We start from the raw sequence: 19861 nt of genomic DNA on the forward strand, positions 1-19861 counted from the left end.
GATGATGGAAGCTTCTGCTGTTAATAGTTCCCAGTGGCTTCTCCATTCATCTTGATTCTCTTTACCTTGCCCACAGTGTGAGTTAAGGGTTGAGTTGTAACCCCCGCCCCCAATTCCTATGTTGAAGTTCTAACCCCCAAGACCTCAGAAAGTGACTGTCTTAGGAGAGTGTCTTCAAAAAGGTAATTAAAGTTAAACAAAGTCATACAGGTGGACCCTAATCCAATCTGACTTGTGTCCATATAATAAGAGGCCCAGGTGGCACTAGTGGGAAAGAACCCGCTTGCCAATGCAGGAGACATAAGAGATGTGGGTTCAATCCCTGGGTCTGGAAGATCACCTTGGAGGAGGGCATGGCAACCCACTCAAGTGTTCTTGCCTGGAGAATCCCATGGACAGAGGAGCCTGGCGGGCTACAGTCCATGGGGTGCCAAAGAGTCGGACATGACTGAGCAACTTAGCATATACACAGTAAGAGAAGATTAGGACATCGGCGAGCAGAGAAGGAAGACAGTCTGTGGGCAAGGCAGCCGTCTGCAAGCCAAAGAGAGAGGCCTCAAAAGAAATCAACCCTGCCCACATCTTAATCTTGGACTTCCCAGCCTCCAGAAAATAAATGTCTGTTGTTTTTAAGCCACTCATCAATTGTGGTGGTGGCTTAGTCACTCAGTCGTGTCCAACTCTTTGTGACCCTGTGGGCTGTAGCCCACCAGGCTCCTCTGTCCATGGGATTTCCCAGGCAAGAATACTGGAGTGGGTTTCCATTTCCTTCTCCAGGGCATCTTCCTAACCCAGGGATCAAACCCAAGTCTCCTGCATTGCATACTGTTTCTTTACCTCTGAGACATCAGGGAGGCCCACTTATCAATGGCACTTTTGTTACAGCAGCCTAAACGGGCTAAGGTTCTGTTACAGCAGCCCCAGCAAACTATGACACCATGGTCAATCGTCCCATCACTAAACCACTTGTGGAGCCCTGGGGATGTGCTGGTTATATCCTTCTCGGACCTGGTCTCACACAGCCAACCTCACCAAGGACACTTATCATATGTCCCTTTATCCACTCCACGGTGTCTATCATCACATCCCTAAGTTTGTAAATATGTCAACGTTTGTGTTGTGAATGCCTGTTCCTGAAATACTGCAGGACTTACTTTCACAATAAGGTTCCTAAGCTGTTTCTAAGCGAGGAGCCAAGTGACATCCAAGTCTCTGTGTGGAGCATCTTGTCGTTTTTGGAAAACTCTTTTCACATTTTTTACATCAGCTGCTGCTGGAAGGCCTGGGGTGATGACTGAAGTCCAGAGAGCTTTTGGAGATGCTGTGTGAGAGTTTTTGTTGCTGCTTCAGTGGCTGGGAGACCCAGTGGCTGGTGAGGAAGCTGAGCAAGGTGAGCTGGAACATGTAGGGAGGCCCTGGGTTCTGCATGTAAGGAGATCTAGGGAGGAAGAAAAGATACCGCTACAGTGAGAGTTGTTAGAACAGCAGGAAAAGCTATCTAATTCAACTTATTGAAGGAATATAAAGGGCTTCCCTAGTGGCTCAGTGGTAAAGGATCCACCTGCCAAGCAGGAGATGTGGGTTTAATTCCTGGGTTGGGAAAATCCCTGGGAGAAAGGAATGGCATTGCACTCCAGTATTCTTGCCCGGAGAATTCCATGGACAGAGAGGCTGGTTGGCCAAAGGCGGACACAACCTAGTTACTGACCAACGACAAAGTAGTGTAAAACAATTTTATAAAATCATAGGACGGGATGGGATTTATTGAGATGTCCCAGTTTTACCACCTTCCCCCTCATTCACCCCTCAACTATTGAGTCACTCCTAATAAATACATTTCTTTGTCTCCAAAGCACTTTCACACCCATATTTCATGTGAGCCTCAAGGAAACTGTGTGAGGTAGATAGGGAGGTATTAATGTCTCCATTTTACAAATAAATGAAACTGAAGAGCAGGTAGTTGAAATGCCAGCATTCAAGGAGCTAAAAAGTGTTAGAGCTGGGCCTGGAGACTCGTGATCCTCAGACCAGGTGGGTATTGCTAGAGTTCCCATCGTTTACCCTCCCTGCTAATCTGGGCATGCGCACTAAAGACTGATGTCGCACGTGGACATTCCATCCAAAACTCACAGCGAGGAAGGACTTCTCAACATCTGGCCGTGAGCAGAAAAGGCAGAGAAAGGGAGAGAGTGAGAGAAAGACCTCATACGAGCTGAGTTTACAGGGAGCAGGAAGGGGCACATGCATTCTTATCTCAGCCCCGACTGGGCAGAGCAACACAGGAGAGCAAGCAGATGTACAGAGGCTGAGCCTCTCCGAACATTGTCCCCCTCCCGACTCCATATTCAGCTGGCAGGCCCCAGGAGTTAGGTCATCCGTTACCTCCCTCTAATGCTCTGATGGATATGTTTGCAACACACAGGGTTTCCATTAATCTGGGGAAAGTCCTACTTTAGGCTTTCACTGAATCTGAAATTGCTTCAGCCATGACTGCTGTCTCCAGTGAACTGGGTCCCTCTTCTTCCACAGAGATGCGCCACACAGGCTGCTCTCGCCTGCACCCTCCACCTGCCTATCTCTCTCTCTATGTATCTTTAAATTGGAGGATAATTGCCTTACAATGGTGTGGTGCTCTCTGCCGTACATCAATATTAATCAGCCATAATGATATATATGTATATATCCCCTTACCCTCTTGAGCCTCCCTCGCCCCGCATTCCACCTCTCTAGGTCATCACAGAGCTCCAGGATGGGCTCCCTGTGCTCTATAGCAGCCTCCCACATGTTACGAGCATACATGGGGCTTCCTTGGTGGTTCAAATGGTGAAGAATCTGCCTGCAATGAAGGAGACTCAGGTTTGATCCCTGGATTGGGAAGATCTCCTGGAGATGGGAATGGCAACCCACTCCAGTATTTTTGCCTGGGAAATCCCATGGACAGAGGAGCCTGGCGGGCTGTAGTCCATGGGGTCTCAAAGAGTCAGACACATCTGAGTGACTCTGAGAGTGAGTAAGTGTGTATACATCAATGCTACCTTCTCAATTTGTCCTAGCCTCTCCTTCCCCCGCCGTGTCCACAAGTCCATTCCCTACATCTGCATCTCCATTTCTTCTCTGTAAATAGGTTCATCAGTACTGTTTTCCTAGATTCTGTATATATGTGTGGTGCATGCATCCTGAGTCACTTTGGTCGTGACTTTGGTCATATAGACCCCATAGACTGTAGCCTGCCATAATGCATATCATACATGCATTAATATACAATATTTGTTTTGCTCTTTCTGACTTACTCACCTGCTCTCTTTACTCCTTCTCTACATCTATCCATGGAGGCCCACCTTCTCCAAGAAGCTTGAGTGTTTCAACCCTCAGGGATTTTTGTCTCAGCTGCATTCCTGAAGCCATTATCATACAGACCCCCAAACTCAGCACTGAACATATGCTCTTCAGGACTAGTTCTCTGATGAGATGTCAGCCCCTGGAGAATCAAGCTGGAATCCCACATCCTACTGAATCTATGCTCCTGCTAGTAGATCCATGCATGTTAGCTGTGACTTTTCTGGGAAAGAGTAGGCAAAACTAGGGTTAAACACAGCCAGTCATTGGAATCCAAGAGGAAAGGGGAAAGGAGTGGGAATTAATTGTCTTCCCGTGTTGGAAGTTTTCGCTGTTGTTTCAAGATCCGTGTACAGTCAGCATATTCATGTTGCTCTAGGATTAGCACAAGGTAAAAGAACAAACAGAAGCCTTCCTTTGTGCTATTTTAGGAACAAGGAAAATAAAATAATACCTTCGAAACGGAGGAACAGCCTAGCTTTCTGTCACACAAGAATGGGCTCATAACACCTCGGCTGCAACCGTTTCAAATGGAATCCTATTACGGTGCAGAGTATATTTATCAGTGTATTTGAGGAACCCTTTCTCCTAAGTCCCCCCGGGGGAGATCCACAGGCCCAGGCAGGCTCCTCTCAAACTCTCCTATTCCACCCTGGCAGGTCCCAGGGACTCCCCCGCCCCACCACCTCTGCTCTTGGTAATTGTCACCACCACCCCAAGCTGTCAAGTGTCTCACCCCTTCCTGAGGGGCTCTGGAACCTGGTCTCTTTATGCCCACCTGTTGGACTGCACCTCACAGGCCTACAAAGCCTGCATTTGCCCAGCTTCAAGACTGACGAAAGCCTGGATTGGGCAACAGAGGGCTTCCCCGGTGGCTCAGCGGTGAAGAATCCACTAGCAATGCAGGAGACACAGGAGATGGGGGTTCGATCCCTGCACCAGGAAGATCCCCTGGAGAAGGGAATGGCAAACCCACTCCAGTGTTCTTGACCAGAGAATCCCATGAACAGAGGGACCTGCCGGGCTACAGCCCATAAAGTTGCAAAGAGTCAGGCCTGACTGAAGTGCCTTAGCATGCACACATGGATCAGGCAACAGAGACTTCAGTGGTTTGACAGATGGGGAGCTTCTGTGTCTGAAGCGAAGTCCTGGAGCGACCTCCCACGCTGTGCAGCACACACCTTCAGGACGTGGCAGCAGTCTTTGCTCCTGGTGGAGGGGGAGATTGCCAGTTACAGGGGAGTTGATGTCAGATGGGCTCATCGATTACCAGGGAAACCAACAGAAGGGCACACACCTCACCGCCCCTTTGATAAGAACAACCACTAGCTGGCGCCCAAGGCAAGTATGTAGGAAGGCCAGAGTAAGTGTAAATGAAGCAGGCACTGGTCGGGCAAGGGACGGACAGAGAGCAAGGGAACAGCCATCTTGAGTGGGCTAGTCAGCCACCACCCTTCCTGGTTGTCCCTGAAAAAAAGCTCGTAGACCCTCATTTTAAGACTTTAATGCCCATTATCACAGGAGGAAAGACAAAATATGGGAAATTACATGCGTGTGTGTGTGCGTCCAGTGGCTAAGCTGTGTCTGACTCTTTGCAACCCCGTGGATTGTAGCCTGCCAGGCTCCTCTGTCCATGGAACTTTCCAGACAATAATACTGGAGTGGGTTGTCATTTCCTCCTCCAGGGGATCTTTCTGACCCAGGGATCAAACCTGTATCTCCTGCATTGGTAGGTAGATTTTTTTTACCACTTGAGTCACCTGGGAAGCCTGAGGAAATATACAGACTACAAATCTAACAGTCTTGAGTTTGGTCCACAGCATCTGATGATCTGGTTGAAATAACTGGAAATTTCCTTTATGTCAACATTGGGTGTTGTAAGCAGACAGGGGAGGGGGTCCCTGGAGAAAGATAATCAAGCTTGACCTCATTTTGGTCCAAGACATTTTGTGATCTAAACTTGGCCACAATGCTTGCCCTTAAACAGGTCTCAGTAATTAATGATCTTAAGGGGAGAAAGGACTACAGGCACGAAGGGAAAGCAGTCAAGAAACAATGGGTCTAGGGACTCCCTTGGTGGTCCAGTGGCTAAGACTCCGAGCTCCCAATGCAAAGGGGCTGGGGTTCCATCCCTGGTCAGGGAACTAGATCCTGCATGCCACAACTAAGAGTTTGCACGCCCCAACTAAAGATCCTGCATGCTGTATGATGTGGCCATTGAAAAAGATTGGTCCACATTAAAAAATATATACCTTAAAAAATGTTTTTAATAGAGAAATAGAGGTGAGCAAGAAATAATCAACACAGCAACAGGCCTGTTTTTGTTCTTCATTTGTCTTTAGCTCTGGGGTAAAACCATCAGTTGTGGGGGAAAGGCTAAGCAGAAAATTCTAGCCAGGGCTTTGGAATTTAAGTCCAAGATTATATGATATATATATATATATATATATATATATATATATATATATATAATATACCATTCAGCCTCCCAAATAGGTGGCATAAAGTCGGGTTGTGCCGCCACATGTGCACAGAACATAGAATTCCTATGGTTCTTTGTTAGTAGGGACTATGAATTTACATTTCAAAGCATCCATGTCTGAACAAATTGGCTTCTAATGTAGTTTGCTGTAAAAAGCCAAACTATTTAGTACAAAGGGTTATACTCATGCACATACATATAGACTACATATGCACACGTATATATTTTTTAAGAATTTTTTTGATGTGGACCATTTTTAAAGTTGTTTATTGAATTTGTTACAATATTGCTTCTGTTTTTCGTTTTGGTTTTTGAGCAGTGAGGCATGTGGGATCTTGGTCCCCCCGTCGGGGGTTGAACCTGCAGCCCCTGCATTGGAAGGCACAGTCTTAACCACAGCACCACCAGGGAAGTCCCTTTTGTTTAACTCTTAAGTAAAAACAAGAAGCCATTTGGCCACAGTCTAAATATTCGGGGAAAGAAGTAAGTAGAATTACTCCTGTTGGAAATGCCACATTAATTTATTATGCATAGCATGATCAAACAAGAGGCCCCAAGACAGAACAAGCAGACTATGCTCTTTCCGAGGTAAAAGAGAAATGCAAAGATGCTAAGTCGTGGTCCTTCCTGAGAATTAATTTTGCCCCCAGGATTCTTAGCAATTAGGTCTTTTCATCTTGGAGGTATCCGAGGCAAAGGAGGACGCACAGCACCAAATCCATGGCACAGAGTTCAACACACAGTATTCTACCTGGGGATGTGGAATCAAAAACCCAGCACTGAGAAGGAGTCATGCACAGACACAAGATTTATGGAGGCCATGCAGGGAAAGAAAATATATGGGTTACATATCATACCACTCTGGATGCAACCATTTTTCACACAGCAGAAACTGAAAGAGAAGATAAAGGAGAAAGACAAAGAAAAGTGGGAAGGGGCTTTCCCTGGTGGTCCAGTGGTCAAAAATCTGCCTTCCAATGCAGGGGACGAGGGTTTGATCCCTGGTGGGGGAACTAAGATGCCACAAGCCACAGGGCAATTAAGTTTGCAAGTCACAACTACTGAGCCCGGGAGCCACATCTAGAGAGAAGCCCGCACCCCACAATGAAAGATCCCACATGCTGCAATTGAGACCCACCAAGGCGATGGAAAGCTGGAATCAAGATTGCCGGGAGAAATATCAATAACCTCAGATATGCAGATGACACCACCCTTATGGCAGAAAGTGAAGAGGAACTAAAAAGCCTCTTGATGAAAGTGAAAGAGGAGAGTGAAAAAGTTGGCTTAAAGCTCAACATTCAGAAAACTAAGATCATCGCATCTGGTCCCATCACTTCATGGGAAATAGATGGGGAAACAGTGAAAACAGTGTCAGACTTTATTTTGGGGGGGCTCCAGAATCACTTCAGAAGGTGACTGCAGCCATGAATTTAAAAGACTCTTATTCCTTGGAAGAAAAGTTATGACGAACCTAGATAGCATATTGAAAAGCAGAGACATTACTTTGCCAACAAAGGTCTGTCTAGTCAAGGCTATGGTTTTTCCAGTGGTCATGTATGGATGTGAGAGTTGGACTGTGAAGAAAGCTGAGCGCCAAAGAATTGGTGCTTTTGAACTGTGCTGTTGGAGAAGACTCCTGAGAGTCCCTTGGACTGCAAGGAGATGCAACCAATCCATTCTAAAGGAGATCAGTCCTGGGTGTTCTTTGGAAGGAATGATGCTAAAGCTGAAACTCCAGTACTTTGGCCACCTCATGTGAAGAGTTGACTCATTGGGAAAGACTCTGATGCTGGGAGGGATTAGGGGCAGGAGGAAGGGGACAACAGAATGAGATGGCTGGATGGCATCACTGACTCAATGGATGTGAGTTTGAGTGAACTCCGGGAGTTGGTGATGCACAGGGAGGCCTGGCGTGCTGCGATTCATGGGGCCGCGAAGAGTCGGACACAACTGAGCGACTGAACTGAAGTGAACTGAACTGAACTGAAAGGCGATGGCACCCCACTCCAGTACTCTTGCCTGGAAAATCCCATGGGTGGAGGAGCCTGGTGGGCTGCAGTCCATGGGGTCGCAAAGAGTCAGACACGTCTGAGCGACTTCACTTTCACTTTTCACTTTCATGCATTGGAGAAGGAAATGGCAACCCACCCCAGTGTTCTTGCCTGGAGAATCCCAGGGACGAGGGGACCTGGTGGGCTGCCGTCTATGGGGTCGCACAGAGTCGGACATGACTGAAGCGACTTAGCAGCAGCAGCAGCAGCATAGCCATAAAATAATTTAAAATATTTAAAAAAAGAAAAGTGGGGCAAGTAAAGGTAAAATCAAGAAAGAGAAGGATGGAGCCTCCTCCTGGCCACCTGGCTGACCCCTCATCAGCAACTCAGCAGCCACTCAGCATCAGCACTCTCTCAGTATCCCTGCTGTCTCCATGGTGATTTAATGTGATTCTGATGGATGTGACTAGTTCATGAACGCTTCCTGGAGCTGGGCACTGTTGGTGCTAACTCCATTTTCCAGATGAGAAAACAGTGCTTCCGAGATTGTTAACAACTTATCCCAAATCACCGAGTTGCTAAAATTGTGGGATCAGGCCATTGAACCTAGGCTGTTTCAGGCCCAAACGTGTGCTCTTGGTGAGCAAAGTAAAAAATAAGATGGTGTTTAATGGAGGAGAACATGAACATGTATTGAGTACTTAATATATACCTGGCATGTGATCCTCACAACAGTCCTGCAAGGGAGGTATCATTCCCATTTCATAGATGAAGAAATTGAGGCTCAGTGCTCACTTTGGCAGCACATATACTTAAATTGGAATGATACAAAGAAGATTAGCATGGCCCCTGTTCAAGGATGACATGCAAATTGGTGAAGCATTTCATGTTTTTATGGCAGAAACCATCACAACATTGTAAAGCGATTTTCCTGCAATTAAAAAATAAAGTTAAAAATGTATGAATGAAACAGGGAAATTTCTTTAGAAGTTGAGGCTCAGAGAGGTTAAGTAACTTATCTAAAGTTGCACTGCAAAGTCCCGGTCTGGGGCACTTCACCTCCTCTGTGTCTATGCTGAGAGTTTTGTACTTTCTCTCTGAAATAAATCCTGTTTGCTTGCTACCATGAAAAAGAAAAAGGCCAGGTCTCTCAGACTGCAAAGCCCATATTCTATTTGTTAAAAAATATATATTGTTGTTTTGCTCCTAAATTTTATTTATTTATCATTATTTATTTGGCTTCTTCAGGTCTTCACTCTGGCATGTGGAATCTAGTTTCCTGACCAGGAATCAAACCCAGGCTCCCTACAGTGGGACTAGTGTCTTAGCCACTGGACCACCAGTGAAGTCCCTCATATTCTTTCTTATTCTTTCTTCCAGATAGAATTCACAGGAATTTCATGGATTGAACTAAGTAATTAAAAATCTCTCCTTTAGATATTTTTAGTCCTGCATATCCAAGCCAAACACCTAGTGTATTTGTCAGAATTTGAAAGAAGTCTATTAAAGACTGCTTGCAAGAAAACCACTGTATAAACTATGTTTTATAAGTTCTTCTGTTTTAATTATTTAGGTTTTCTAAAGTTTGAAGGAAAAAAAAGGAAACAGAAACCAGTTTTTAATGATTTGGAATTAGGATTCATGAATACACTGGATTCTTTCTTGGTACTGGGGGAAAGCAGAGAGTAAATGTGGTGGGAAACTATGAGGGTCCAGAGATTCAGACTTTAGCCTGGAAGAGACATTAAAGAGGTATTTCAGGGACTTCCCTGGTGGTCCAGTGGCTAAGACTCTGTGCTCCCAATGCAGTGGGTGTGGGTTCGATCCCTGGTCAGGGAACTAGATCCCACATGCCACAAGGAAGATTGATCTTATGTGCTGCAACTAAGACCCAGTGCAGTGAAATAAATACTCAATAAATTAAATATTTAAAAGAAACCTCAGTTATTTAAAAAAATGCAATTCTAATTTATTTTAGAAATGGCTTGAGTGTCTGCTGGTCAACAGTAGAGCTAAGGCCAGAACCTGGGGTTTCCCAATTCTTAAACCATTGTTTTTTCTTAGACATGAACCATGAATTCCTTTAGAGAATACTCCTTTCTCCTCCTCTCTTAATCCAGATAGGGGGGGAAAAAGTGAGAAAGCTTAAAGACTATTAAAAAACAATCGATGCACGATACTGGATGCTTGGGGCTGGTGCACTGGGACGACCCAGAGGGATGGAATGGGGAGGGAGGAGGGAGGAGGGTTCAGGATGGGGAACACATGTATACCTGTGGCGGATTCATTTTGATATTTGGCAAAACTAATACAGTTATGTAAAGTTTAAAAATAAAATTAAAAAAAATTTTTATAATTATAAAACTACCTTTTAAAAATAAAGAAACAATTAAAATATCAAAAAAAAAAAAAAAAAAAACAATCAGGACATTAAGAATCAAGTTATCCTGGAAGGAGGTCAAGACGGTAACCACAGAGGCTGGAGTTAAGGGGAGGAGAACCAGGCAAGATAAGGTCTTAATCTAAAGCAATTAGAGTAAGCAGGTAAGCTTTTGTTACTTGTATTTAGCTGAACGCTGTGAACAGAAAGCTTTTTGAAATCCTTGGCTAAATCAAAACCTGGAAAGTGAGGACTTCTAACCTTCAAGAAAAAAAAGCTGAGCGTGAGACAAAAAGGTATTTGTTTTTATACTTAACTTGGTAGGGAAAAGGAAAGAAAAAACAAGATGTCAGTTCAGCTGGGTCCCAATTCCAGCCCTGGGAAGCCCAAAGCCCGCCCCTCTTGGTTTTATTTTTAAGGATAGCATTTTTTCCCTCCCTTGGCCACGTTCAGTGTGTAGGATCTTAGTTCCCTTACCAAGGATCAAACCTTCACCCCCTGGAAGCGTGAAGTCTTAACTACTGGACTGCCAGGGAAGTCCCACCCTCCCCACCTTGGTTTTTGTAAATAGTCCTGAAGGGCTTTCTTGGTTTCTAGACTACTGAGATCTTGCTTCCATGTGTAAATTGAGTCCAATTTCCTAAAGAGATGGAAGTCAGGCTTTACATCCCAGTAATAGGGAACAAATTTGATTGGGAATGGCTGGGTTACCATCTAATACTGACATGTCATTTTCCCCTGCCCGGGCTCAGCTTCCATCCATCCGGCTGGCTTTTCTTTCATGGTCTTATTTCTTTCCTTTCTGCCCTCTGCCCCTACTCTCCTCTCCTTGCAGGAGCAGAAACAAGAAACTCTTCCTCTAATCTCCAGCCTGGCAGGTTTTCCCTCCCCTGGAGTCCAGGTGCCTGTAGCATTTGCTCCTCAGTGGCTTTCCCCCAAGGAGACAGCTCCCTCCTTCCTCTTCCCAAAAAGGAATCATGGGGCCAGCTGTTAAGATTTCAAACAATTATTTTTTTCACGTCTTTACTCAACATGGGAAAATCTCTGAAGTTTAAGGTGGCACTTGGCTGTCCTGTAGTGCTTGTATTTTTTTCAAGGCTTTGTTCTGTCTGGAATTTTATTATAATAACTAATGATGGGATTTCTTTAATGGTCCGGTGGTTAAGATTCTGAGCTTCCAATGCAGGGGGTCACAGGTTCAATCCCTGGTCAGGGAATTAAGATCTCACATGCCACATGGTGTGGCCAAGAAGCAAAACAAACAAACAACCACTACCACAAAAAACTAATGGGAATGAACATACCTTGATGTTTACATAATTTTAATAAATCATCTTCAAAATGATAAAACATTAGTAATCAAATAGAGATTCACTCAGTCATATCCAACTCTTTGGGACCCCACAGACTGTAGCCCGCGAGGCTCTTCTGTCCATAGGATTTTCCCAGGCAAGAATATTGGAATGGGTTGTCATTTCCTCTCCCAGGGGAATCTTCGCGGCCCAGGGATCAAACCCGTATCTCCAGTATTGGCAGGTGGATTCTTTACCACTGAGCCACATGGGAAGGCTAGCTTCTATCAATGATTCACACCAAAAGGTGGTTCAACGAAGCAGCTATGAGGAGGCAGTGCTAGAATTCAAAGGGGAATCAGGTACCCTTGAAACTCAAACCTAATAATAGTAGAAAACATCACCCACTCACAGCAATATACACAGATTTGAAACTGTTTCTTTGAGAATGTTTCTGTTTGGGGGGATAATTCTCTTATTTGAAGGCTCTAAGTAATGACAGGCAAACAGAGAAAATGCCTCAGTGACCTGATAGCCATGCCCTGGAGAGAGAGCTGAGAGAGGGGTCCCCAACCTCCGGGATCTAATACCTGATGATCTGAGGTGGAGCTGATGTAATAATAATAGAAATAAAGTACACAATAAATGTAATGCACTTGAATCATCCTGAAACCATCCCCACTTCACCAATTCATGGGGAAAATCCCCTTTCATAAAACTGGTCCCTGGTGCCAAAAAGTTTGGACATATTCAAAGGAATGTTCTTTGTCCTTCACACCCACACTGTTTGTCTTCTAACTGCCCCATCTCACAAAGCTTTAACCTCCCCTAGCGTCACATGCCTCTTCCCACTTTGAGGGGCAGGGTGCACACCAGTGTTCAGGCCTCAGGTCCTCCCTGGGCGCTGGTGATCTGTCCTTCTCATCCTGGCTCTGTAAGGCGCTCCCCTAAGTTTTTCCTGCTCCCCTGTTTCTCTAGTTCCTCCTGAATCTTCCTAGATAAACCTGTCTAAATGATGCAAGAACTTTCTATCTAATGAATCTGTGGTTTTCTCCACTCTAATCACACCTGGGCCGTGTCTACCACACTCTCTCCACAGCTGCACTTGTCATTTCTGTTTCGTTTTCAGCTTTCTGTTTTACACTGGAGCACAGCCGATTCACAATGTTGTGATGGCTTCAGGTGGACAGCAAAGGGACTCGGACATACGTATTCATGTGTCCATTCTCCCCCAAACCCCTCTCCCATCCAGGCTGCCACATAACATTAAGCAGAGTTCCCTGTGCTGTACAGTAGGTCCTTCATTATCCATTTTATTGTCAGATTTTATTTACTCCTTACTTTCTTTATGTCCCCTAAATGAATTTCCTCAAAACCCAGTTCCTCTCCTCTCAGGCCCCATAGCTAGTATTTCATTTTCACAATCACCTTGCCTCATGTAGGAGTGTGGTGGGCGGGGGGGCAAACTGGCGCAGTGGAGGGAGGGGGCCTTAGCCACCTGCAGTCTGCGGCCTGAACAGCCACAAGGCTCCCCCAGTGGCAGAGTGGTAGACTCTGCCTGCCAAGGCAGGAGATGCAGTAGACTCGGGTTCGATCCCTGGGTCTGAAAGATCACCTGGAGTAGGACATGGCAACCCACTGCAGTATTCATGCCTGGAAAATTCCATGGAAAGGAGGAGCCTGGCAGGCTACAGTCCATGGGGTTGCAAAGAGTCAGACAAGACTGAGCATGCACGCATATCATAGACACCAATGTTGAGTCAAACATCCCAGCTCACTTTTGGAGGGTTTAATTATGCCTTAATGCTCCTTATCATAATTAAGCAGAAATAGTGATTCTAATTAGCATATTTACAGAAACCACACAAGTATGCTTCCCTGGTGGCTCAGATGGTAAAGAACCCACCTGCAATGCAGGAGACCCAGGTTCGACCCCTGGGTCAGAAGATCCCCTGGAGGAGGAAATGGCAACCCACTCCAGTATTCTTGCCTGGAGAATTCCATGGACAGAGAAGCCTGGCAGGCTACAGTCCACAGGGTCGCAAAGAGTCAGACATGACTGAGCAAATAACACACACAAGTAGGTCCATATAATCACACACTTCACCTACTCGTAGCTTAATGGTGTTCCATCCGTGTTTACTTTGCCCAGGTTTCCCTTTCAGCTTGAATGAGCACAACTTTTGAAGTCTTTAATTTATGACTGTTTTAACTTAAGCAAGCCCTGCTAGAGGGTGACAGATGGTAAATGTCAAAAACCCAGAGAGAGGGTTTCTGTTTAGCCTTTGATTTTTGTTTTGTTTTTTAAGCCAGAGAAATGTCCGATTGTGCTCCTAGTTTGTCAGAGAAGGCAATGGCAACCCACTGCAGTGTTCTTGCCTGGAGAATCCCAGGGACAGGGGAGCCTGGTGGGCTGCTGTCTATGGGGTCGCACAGAGTCAGACACGACTGAAGAGACTTAGCAGCAGCAGCAGCAGAAGGAGAAAATTATTTCTGTTCTCAAAACACTATAATAATAACAAAAGTAAAACAAAGAACATGGACTTCCCTGGTGGTCTAGTGATTAAGAATGTGCCTGCCAATGCAGGGGACACTGGGTCAATCCCTGGTCCAGGAAGATTCCGTATGCCCGTGTGCCACAACCGCTGAGCCAGAGCTCTGGAGTCTGTGCTCTGCAACAAGAGAAGCCATCGCAATAAGAATCCTGAGCACGGAAGGTCAAGAGTAGCCCCTGTTCACTGCAACTACAGAATGCCCAAGGGCAGTAACGAAGACCCTTTGTAACCAAAAATGAATAAATAAATAAATCCTTTAAAAGAATCATTATCATCATCACCATGATGGCACTGATAAAGGTGGCAGTGATTATAGCAGCCACCAACCCAGAGGTACTTGTATGTGCCAGGCACTGTCTCAGGAAGTACTCCTACCTTATTATTTTTTGAGGGGGGTTATACAGTGAGGCATGTGGGATCTTAGTTCCCCCTACCAGGGATCAAACCTGCACCGCTTACATTGGAAGCACAGAGTCTTAACCACTGGACCACCAGGAAAGTCCCGTTCCTACATTACTTTATTCAACCTTCATAATAACTTTAAAAGGTAATTGTAACTGCTTCCATTTTACAGAAGAGAAAACTGAAGGTAGGATAAACTGATAAATTTTTCCACCACTACTGTGAAGACATAAGCAGTAAGACCCAGGGTCAGAATTTGAATCCGGGACTCTCCAGCTTCAGGCCACACAGTGAGCTTCTCTATCCTGTGTCGCCACCTCTCCTACCATATCATTATACAGCTATTCCACAACTGCAGTTAGTTTGTTCATAACAATATACGTTCTTAAAAACAGTACCCTGTTCTACCTATCTAAAACACAGAAACAATTTCCATTATGTAGGGGTAAACTATAGATTTTATCAATTATCAAAACTTCAGCCATTCCTAAAGAATTGGGAAATGAAAATCTTTTTTTTTTTTTTTTGGAAAGTCTATTTTTTAATTGCCCAAAATGAAAGTCTTGTTCTTTTGTATATAAAATTCGTAAGGGTTTTTATGCGGTTGTAGCCTAAGGGAAGAGATACTGCTACGTTGAGAAGCCATTAAAGGTTTAATTTTTTTTTTTTCTTTAAGAGATTAGGGAAGCTTTGCTCAGTAAATTGATTTGCTTAAATTGTTTGTGAAAATTTAAAAATTCCCCAAGTTCCTCCAAGCAGAATCAGTTAGTTTCTTATCCTTGTTTCAACTGCTCTTTCTTTGTGCATATTTCTCTTACAGGATAGTACTTCGTATTCAGTGTGGTAACTAGCTGTTTGTGTCCTGGGCCATAGACTAGGCTCCCAGAAAGTGGGGTTAAGACCATTGTACCCTTAGCAGCTAGCACATAACAGTATTTAATACATATTTACTGATTTAGTGGGTGATTGTAAGTAGTAGAGTAAGAAGACATTTTACTTTTATATAATCGATGGCTCATTACAAGATTAGTGTTCAGTGTTTTGTGTGAATCCTGACAACCCACTCCAGTACTCTTGCCTGGAGAATCCCCATGGACAGAGGAGCCTGGTGAGCTACAGGCCATGGGGCTGAAAAGAGTTGGACACGACTGAGCAACTAAGCACAGCACAGTGCGGATCTCACTTAAAATGGACATTCAAGGAATTCCCTGGTGGTCCAGTGGTGAGGACTCCACACTTTCACTGCCGAGAGCAGGAGTTCAATCCCTGGTCAGGGAACTAAGAGCCCAAGTCACACGGAGTGGCCAAAAAAATAAAATAAATAAAATAAGATGGGCATTCATTTCATTTTTCTGAGTTTATATTGAATGAAATCTATTTTTGCTGGAAGAGGTCTTGTTTAACACCACTGGTAATAAAGAATACATGATAATAAAAAAGCATTTTCAGGGGAGAAAATTTAGGCATGAATGCTTTTAACTATATACATAAACATTAATTCTGAAAAGTACAAAATATTTGACCCATTAACAGAATAGATAATAATGAAAACTGATGACTTTTCTGTTAAGTAAACAAAAACTTTGTTCCCTTTACCCAAAGCCATTTGAGACTTTTTTAAATGGCAAATGATGAAAAAATTTTAAATGCTTTTGTTTGCATATATTGAAATAACCAGACATCTTTTCTCTTTTATTCTGTGAATTACATGGACTGATTTTTTTTAATATTATGCCAACCTTACTCTCCCTGGATACATCCCACTTGGTCATCATGTATTATTCCTTTTTTATATCTTACCAGGTTTAATTTGCCAAATTTTTCTTTAATAGAAAAACTGAAATTTACTATAACAAACTACTCCCTAAAGAAATGAAATACTAAGCAACAATGTGGCAATTTTCTTGTATCAGAACTATTCATCGTCTTAAAATATGTGTGTGTTAGTTGCTCAGTCAGGTCCGACTCTTTATGATCCTGCAGACTGTAGCCCACCAACCTCCTCCAACCATGGGGATTCTCCAGGCAAGAATACTGGAGTGGGTGGCCTTTCTCTTCTCCAGGGGATCCTCCCAACCCAGGGATCAAACCTGCATCTCCTGCATTGCAGGTGGATTCCTTACCATCTGAGCCACCAGGGAAGTCCATAAATGGTTTCTGGAAAAAGAGTTATTGTTGAAGACCAAGTATTAAAATCAGTATTACATACAATACTCAAAACCTTTTTTCATTCTACAACCTGGTGGATCACTTTTCTCTCCTCTGTCCCAGAACAGCCCACGCGTCAGCTATTGAAGCCTTTCCCTGGCTATGAGTGACGTTGAAGGAGAGTTAAGGGAAACCTTGTGATGAAAGGAGTCATAGCTATTGTAATTTTTAAAATAACTCTTCCACCACTGCACTTTACATTTTTCTTTTTAAAATAAATTCGCACGAAGAACAGCCATCATTGAAATCAGAAAGACTGCTTTTATCATTGTAATTATAACAATATTAATTATGCACTTTATTACTATATTAAATGTAGAGGGTTTCTACTTCAAGTAAACACAATAAAATGAAACGTAAATCAGCATGTTAAGAGCCAACTATTCATATTTCAAAAGGATTCTCCAATTCAAAAAGGACTCACTGCAGCTTTTCTATAAAAAAAAATCCCTGTGGTTTTAAAAATAATTTTAAAATTGTAATTTACACATAATTTTCAGGAACTCTTCTATTATACAAAACGATGCACAACTCTGCATGTATATAGATCATGCCATAAAGAAAAAGCTCATACAAATTTCCCATAAGTTATCTAATTAACTCTGACTATAAGAATGAACATAAACATTGGTTGCAATGCATAGAAAACCACTAGAAAAAATTTATGCTCATACTGTTTACTGTTTACAATTCTATGTAAGGACTTTACATTGCTAGTTTCTAAAGTGAAAAGAACTTTAATATGCCCATTATGCCATTTCCTAGTTACTAATGTTTTGCAAACTTTTCTTTATTAATGATAGAAACATAAACTTCAATTTGCCTGGGAGAATCACAGAAAATTTGAATTAGTTAAGTAAAATTTGATGACCCATAGGTAATAAATACTGCACATTACCCACAGAATCCCAGTGTCAGAATTGTGTACTGTAGGCATCAGAGACACAGAAATCCAGGAATCTGGAGAGAATGAGGAGCTCCAAGTCATAACCTGGTGGAACTGTGGTTTGTGAGTGTCAGATTACTTTCAACTAACATGGATATCTTGAAAAGAGCTGTTAAGTTCTTAGAACAAGGGAATTTTGAAGTCATGGTATATTTCTTTTGAAACAATGGCCTTCTCCAACTTAGTTCTAGAATTCTTAAGTAGCTGATGTTAGTAATTCTTCTTTTCCCAAATTTACCTTGGGCTTGGTAACATGGAGTTCTTTCACCATTTGAATATAATGCTTCTTCCATACACCCTGCTCATAGGGAGTTGGGGAGACATTGATATACCAGTTAAACCGTAAACATTTTAGCATCCAGAGCTGATCCAGTTCAGTTAAATTCTTCCAATGCCAGCTCACCTGGAGAAACAATGTTAAAAAACTATTCAGCTTACATGTCCACTTTGTCTAGGTTTTGAGCCGTCACCCTGGCACTGAGAGAACTTCTTTATTTTTTTTCTGGAGTGGGTTGCCATGCCCTCCTCCAAGGGATCTTCCTGACCCAGGGATCGAATCCACTTCTCTGCACTGCAGGCAGGTTCTTTACCACTGAGCCACTGGGGAAGTGGATTCATGGATTCGTTCATGAATGAATCAGAGCAAACATAATTTTAACTTGATAAACCAGGCCTGGAATTCACAAGTAGTTTCTTTTTGGTCCTTTTTTCCAAATCACAACCAAGTTACCTCTTACCTGAAGTGCTTCCTAACAAGGCAGGAAGTTTTTTTTTTTTTTAAATTGGAGGATAATTACAACATTATGATGGTTTTGCCATACATTGGCCATAGGTATACATGTGTCGCCTCCAACCTGAACACCACTTCCACCTCCCTCCCCATCCCATCCCTCCAGGTTCTCACAGAGCACTGGCTTTGGGTACCCCTTTTTCTTTTCTTTTCTTTAATGTTAATTCAGACAGAATCCAAGTCAACTAATATTTATCGAGCACCTATTAACCAGCCTCGTCACAACCTGAAGGGTAGTATAATTAATATTCTTCCCTTGCAAATGGGGAAACTAAGCTTCAGATAAGACTTTGGAACTTCCTAAAGATCTCTGGCTATGCCAAAGCCTTTGACTGTGTGGATCACAACAAACTGTGGAAAATTCTGAAAGAGATGGGAATACCAGACCACCTGACCTGCCTCTTGAGAAACCTGTATGCAGGTCAGGAAGCAACAGTTAGAACTGGACATGGAAAAACAGACTGGTTCCAAATAGGAAAAGGAGTACATCAAGGCTGTATATTGTCACCCAGCTTATTAACGTATATGCAGAGTACATCATGAGAAATGCTGGGCTGGAGAAAGCACAAGCTGGAATCAAGATTGCTGGGAGAAATATCAATAACCTCAGATATGCAGGTGACACCACCCTTATGGCAGAAAGTCAAGAAGAACTAAAGAGCCTCTTGATGAAAGAGGAGAGTGAAAAAGTTGGCTTAAAGCTCAACATTCAGAAAACTAAGATCATGGCATCCGGTCCCATCACTTCATGGCAAAATAGATGGAGAAACAGTGGCTGACTATTTTTCTGGGCTCCAAAATCACTGCGGATGATGATTGAAGCCATGAAATTAAAAGGTGCTTACTCCTTCGAAGGAAAGTTATGACCAACTTAGACAGCATATTAAAAAGAAGAGACGTTACTTTGCCAACAAAGGTCCGTCTAGCCAAGGCTATGGTTTTTCCAGTAGTCATGTATGGATGTGAGAGTTGGACTATAAAGAAAGCTGAGCGCCAAAGAATTGATGCTTTTGAACTGTGGTGTTCGAGAAGACTCTTAAAAGTGCCTTGGACAGCAAGGAGATGCAACCAGTCCATCCTAAAGGAGATCAGTCCTGGGTGTTTATTGGAGGGACAGATGTTGAAGCTGAAACTCCATTACTTTGGCCACCTGATGCAAAGAGCTGGCTCATTTGAAAAGACCCTGATGTTGGGAAAGAATGAAGGCAGGAGGAGAAGGGGACAACAGAGGATGAGATGGTTGGATGGCATCACCAACTCAATGGACGCGAGTTTGGGTAAATTCCGGGAGTTGGTGATGGACAGGGAGGCCTGGTGTGCTGCGATTCATGGGGTCACAAAGAGTCAGACACTACTGAGTGACTGAACTGAATTGAACTGAAGGATCTCTGGGAGTCTGCATATGAACGTTGTATGAAGGCTACAGAAACTCCAGTTGGCACATTGCTTATTTTTTTCATGATATGCTTCTGTTTT

The 19861-nt window shown here is 43.5% G+C and overlaps 1 protein-coding gene and 1 non-coding gene across 2 annotated transcripts in view; one reads left to right on the forward strand and one right to left on the reverse strand.

Annotated features, from left to right (window-relative positions):
• Positions 1–3536: 3536 nt before the first annotated feature.
• The window catches only part of LOC129635269 (F-box only protein 16-like), a 40282-nt gene continuing 23957 nt past the window's right edge, over positions 3537–19861 (reverse strand). The window contains 2 exon segments of the mRNA XM_055558108.1: positions 3537–3559; positions 17834–17998. Of these exon segments, the coding sequence (XP_055414083.1) occupies positions 3545–3559; positions 17834–17998 (180 nt within the window). The 3' untranslated portion in view covers positions 3537–3544.
• LOC129635650 (U6 spliceosomal RNA) lies at positions 8600–8706 on the forward strand. The gene has a single exon (XR_008706408.1). It is a non-coding gene; the product is annotated as a U6 spliceosomal RNA (small nuclear RNA).

The sequence above is a fragment of the Bubalus kerabau genome, chromosome 20 (genome assembly GCF_029407905.1).
Source record: "Bubalus kerabau isolate K-KA32 ecotype Philippines breed swamp buffalo chromosome 20, PCC_UOA_SB_1v2, whole genome shotgun sequence".
In the NCBI taxonomy this organism is placed as follows: Eukaryota; Metazoa; Chordata; class Mammalia; order Artiodactyla; family Bovidae; genus Bubalus; species Bubalus kerabau.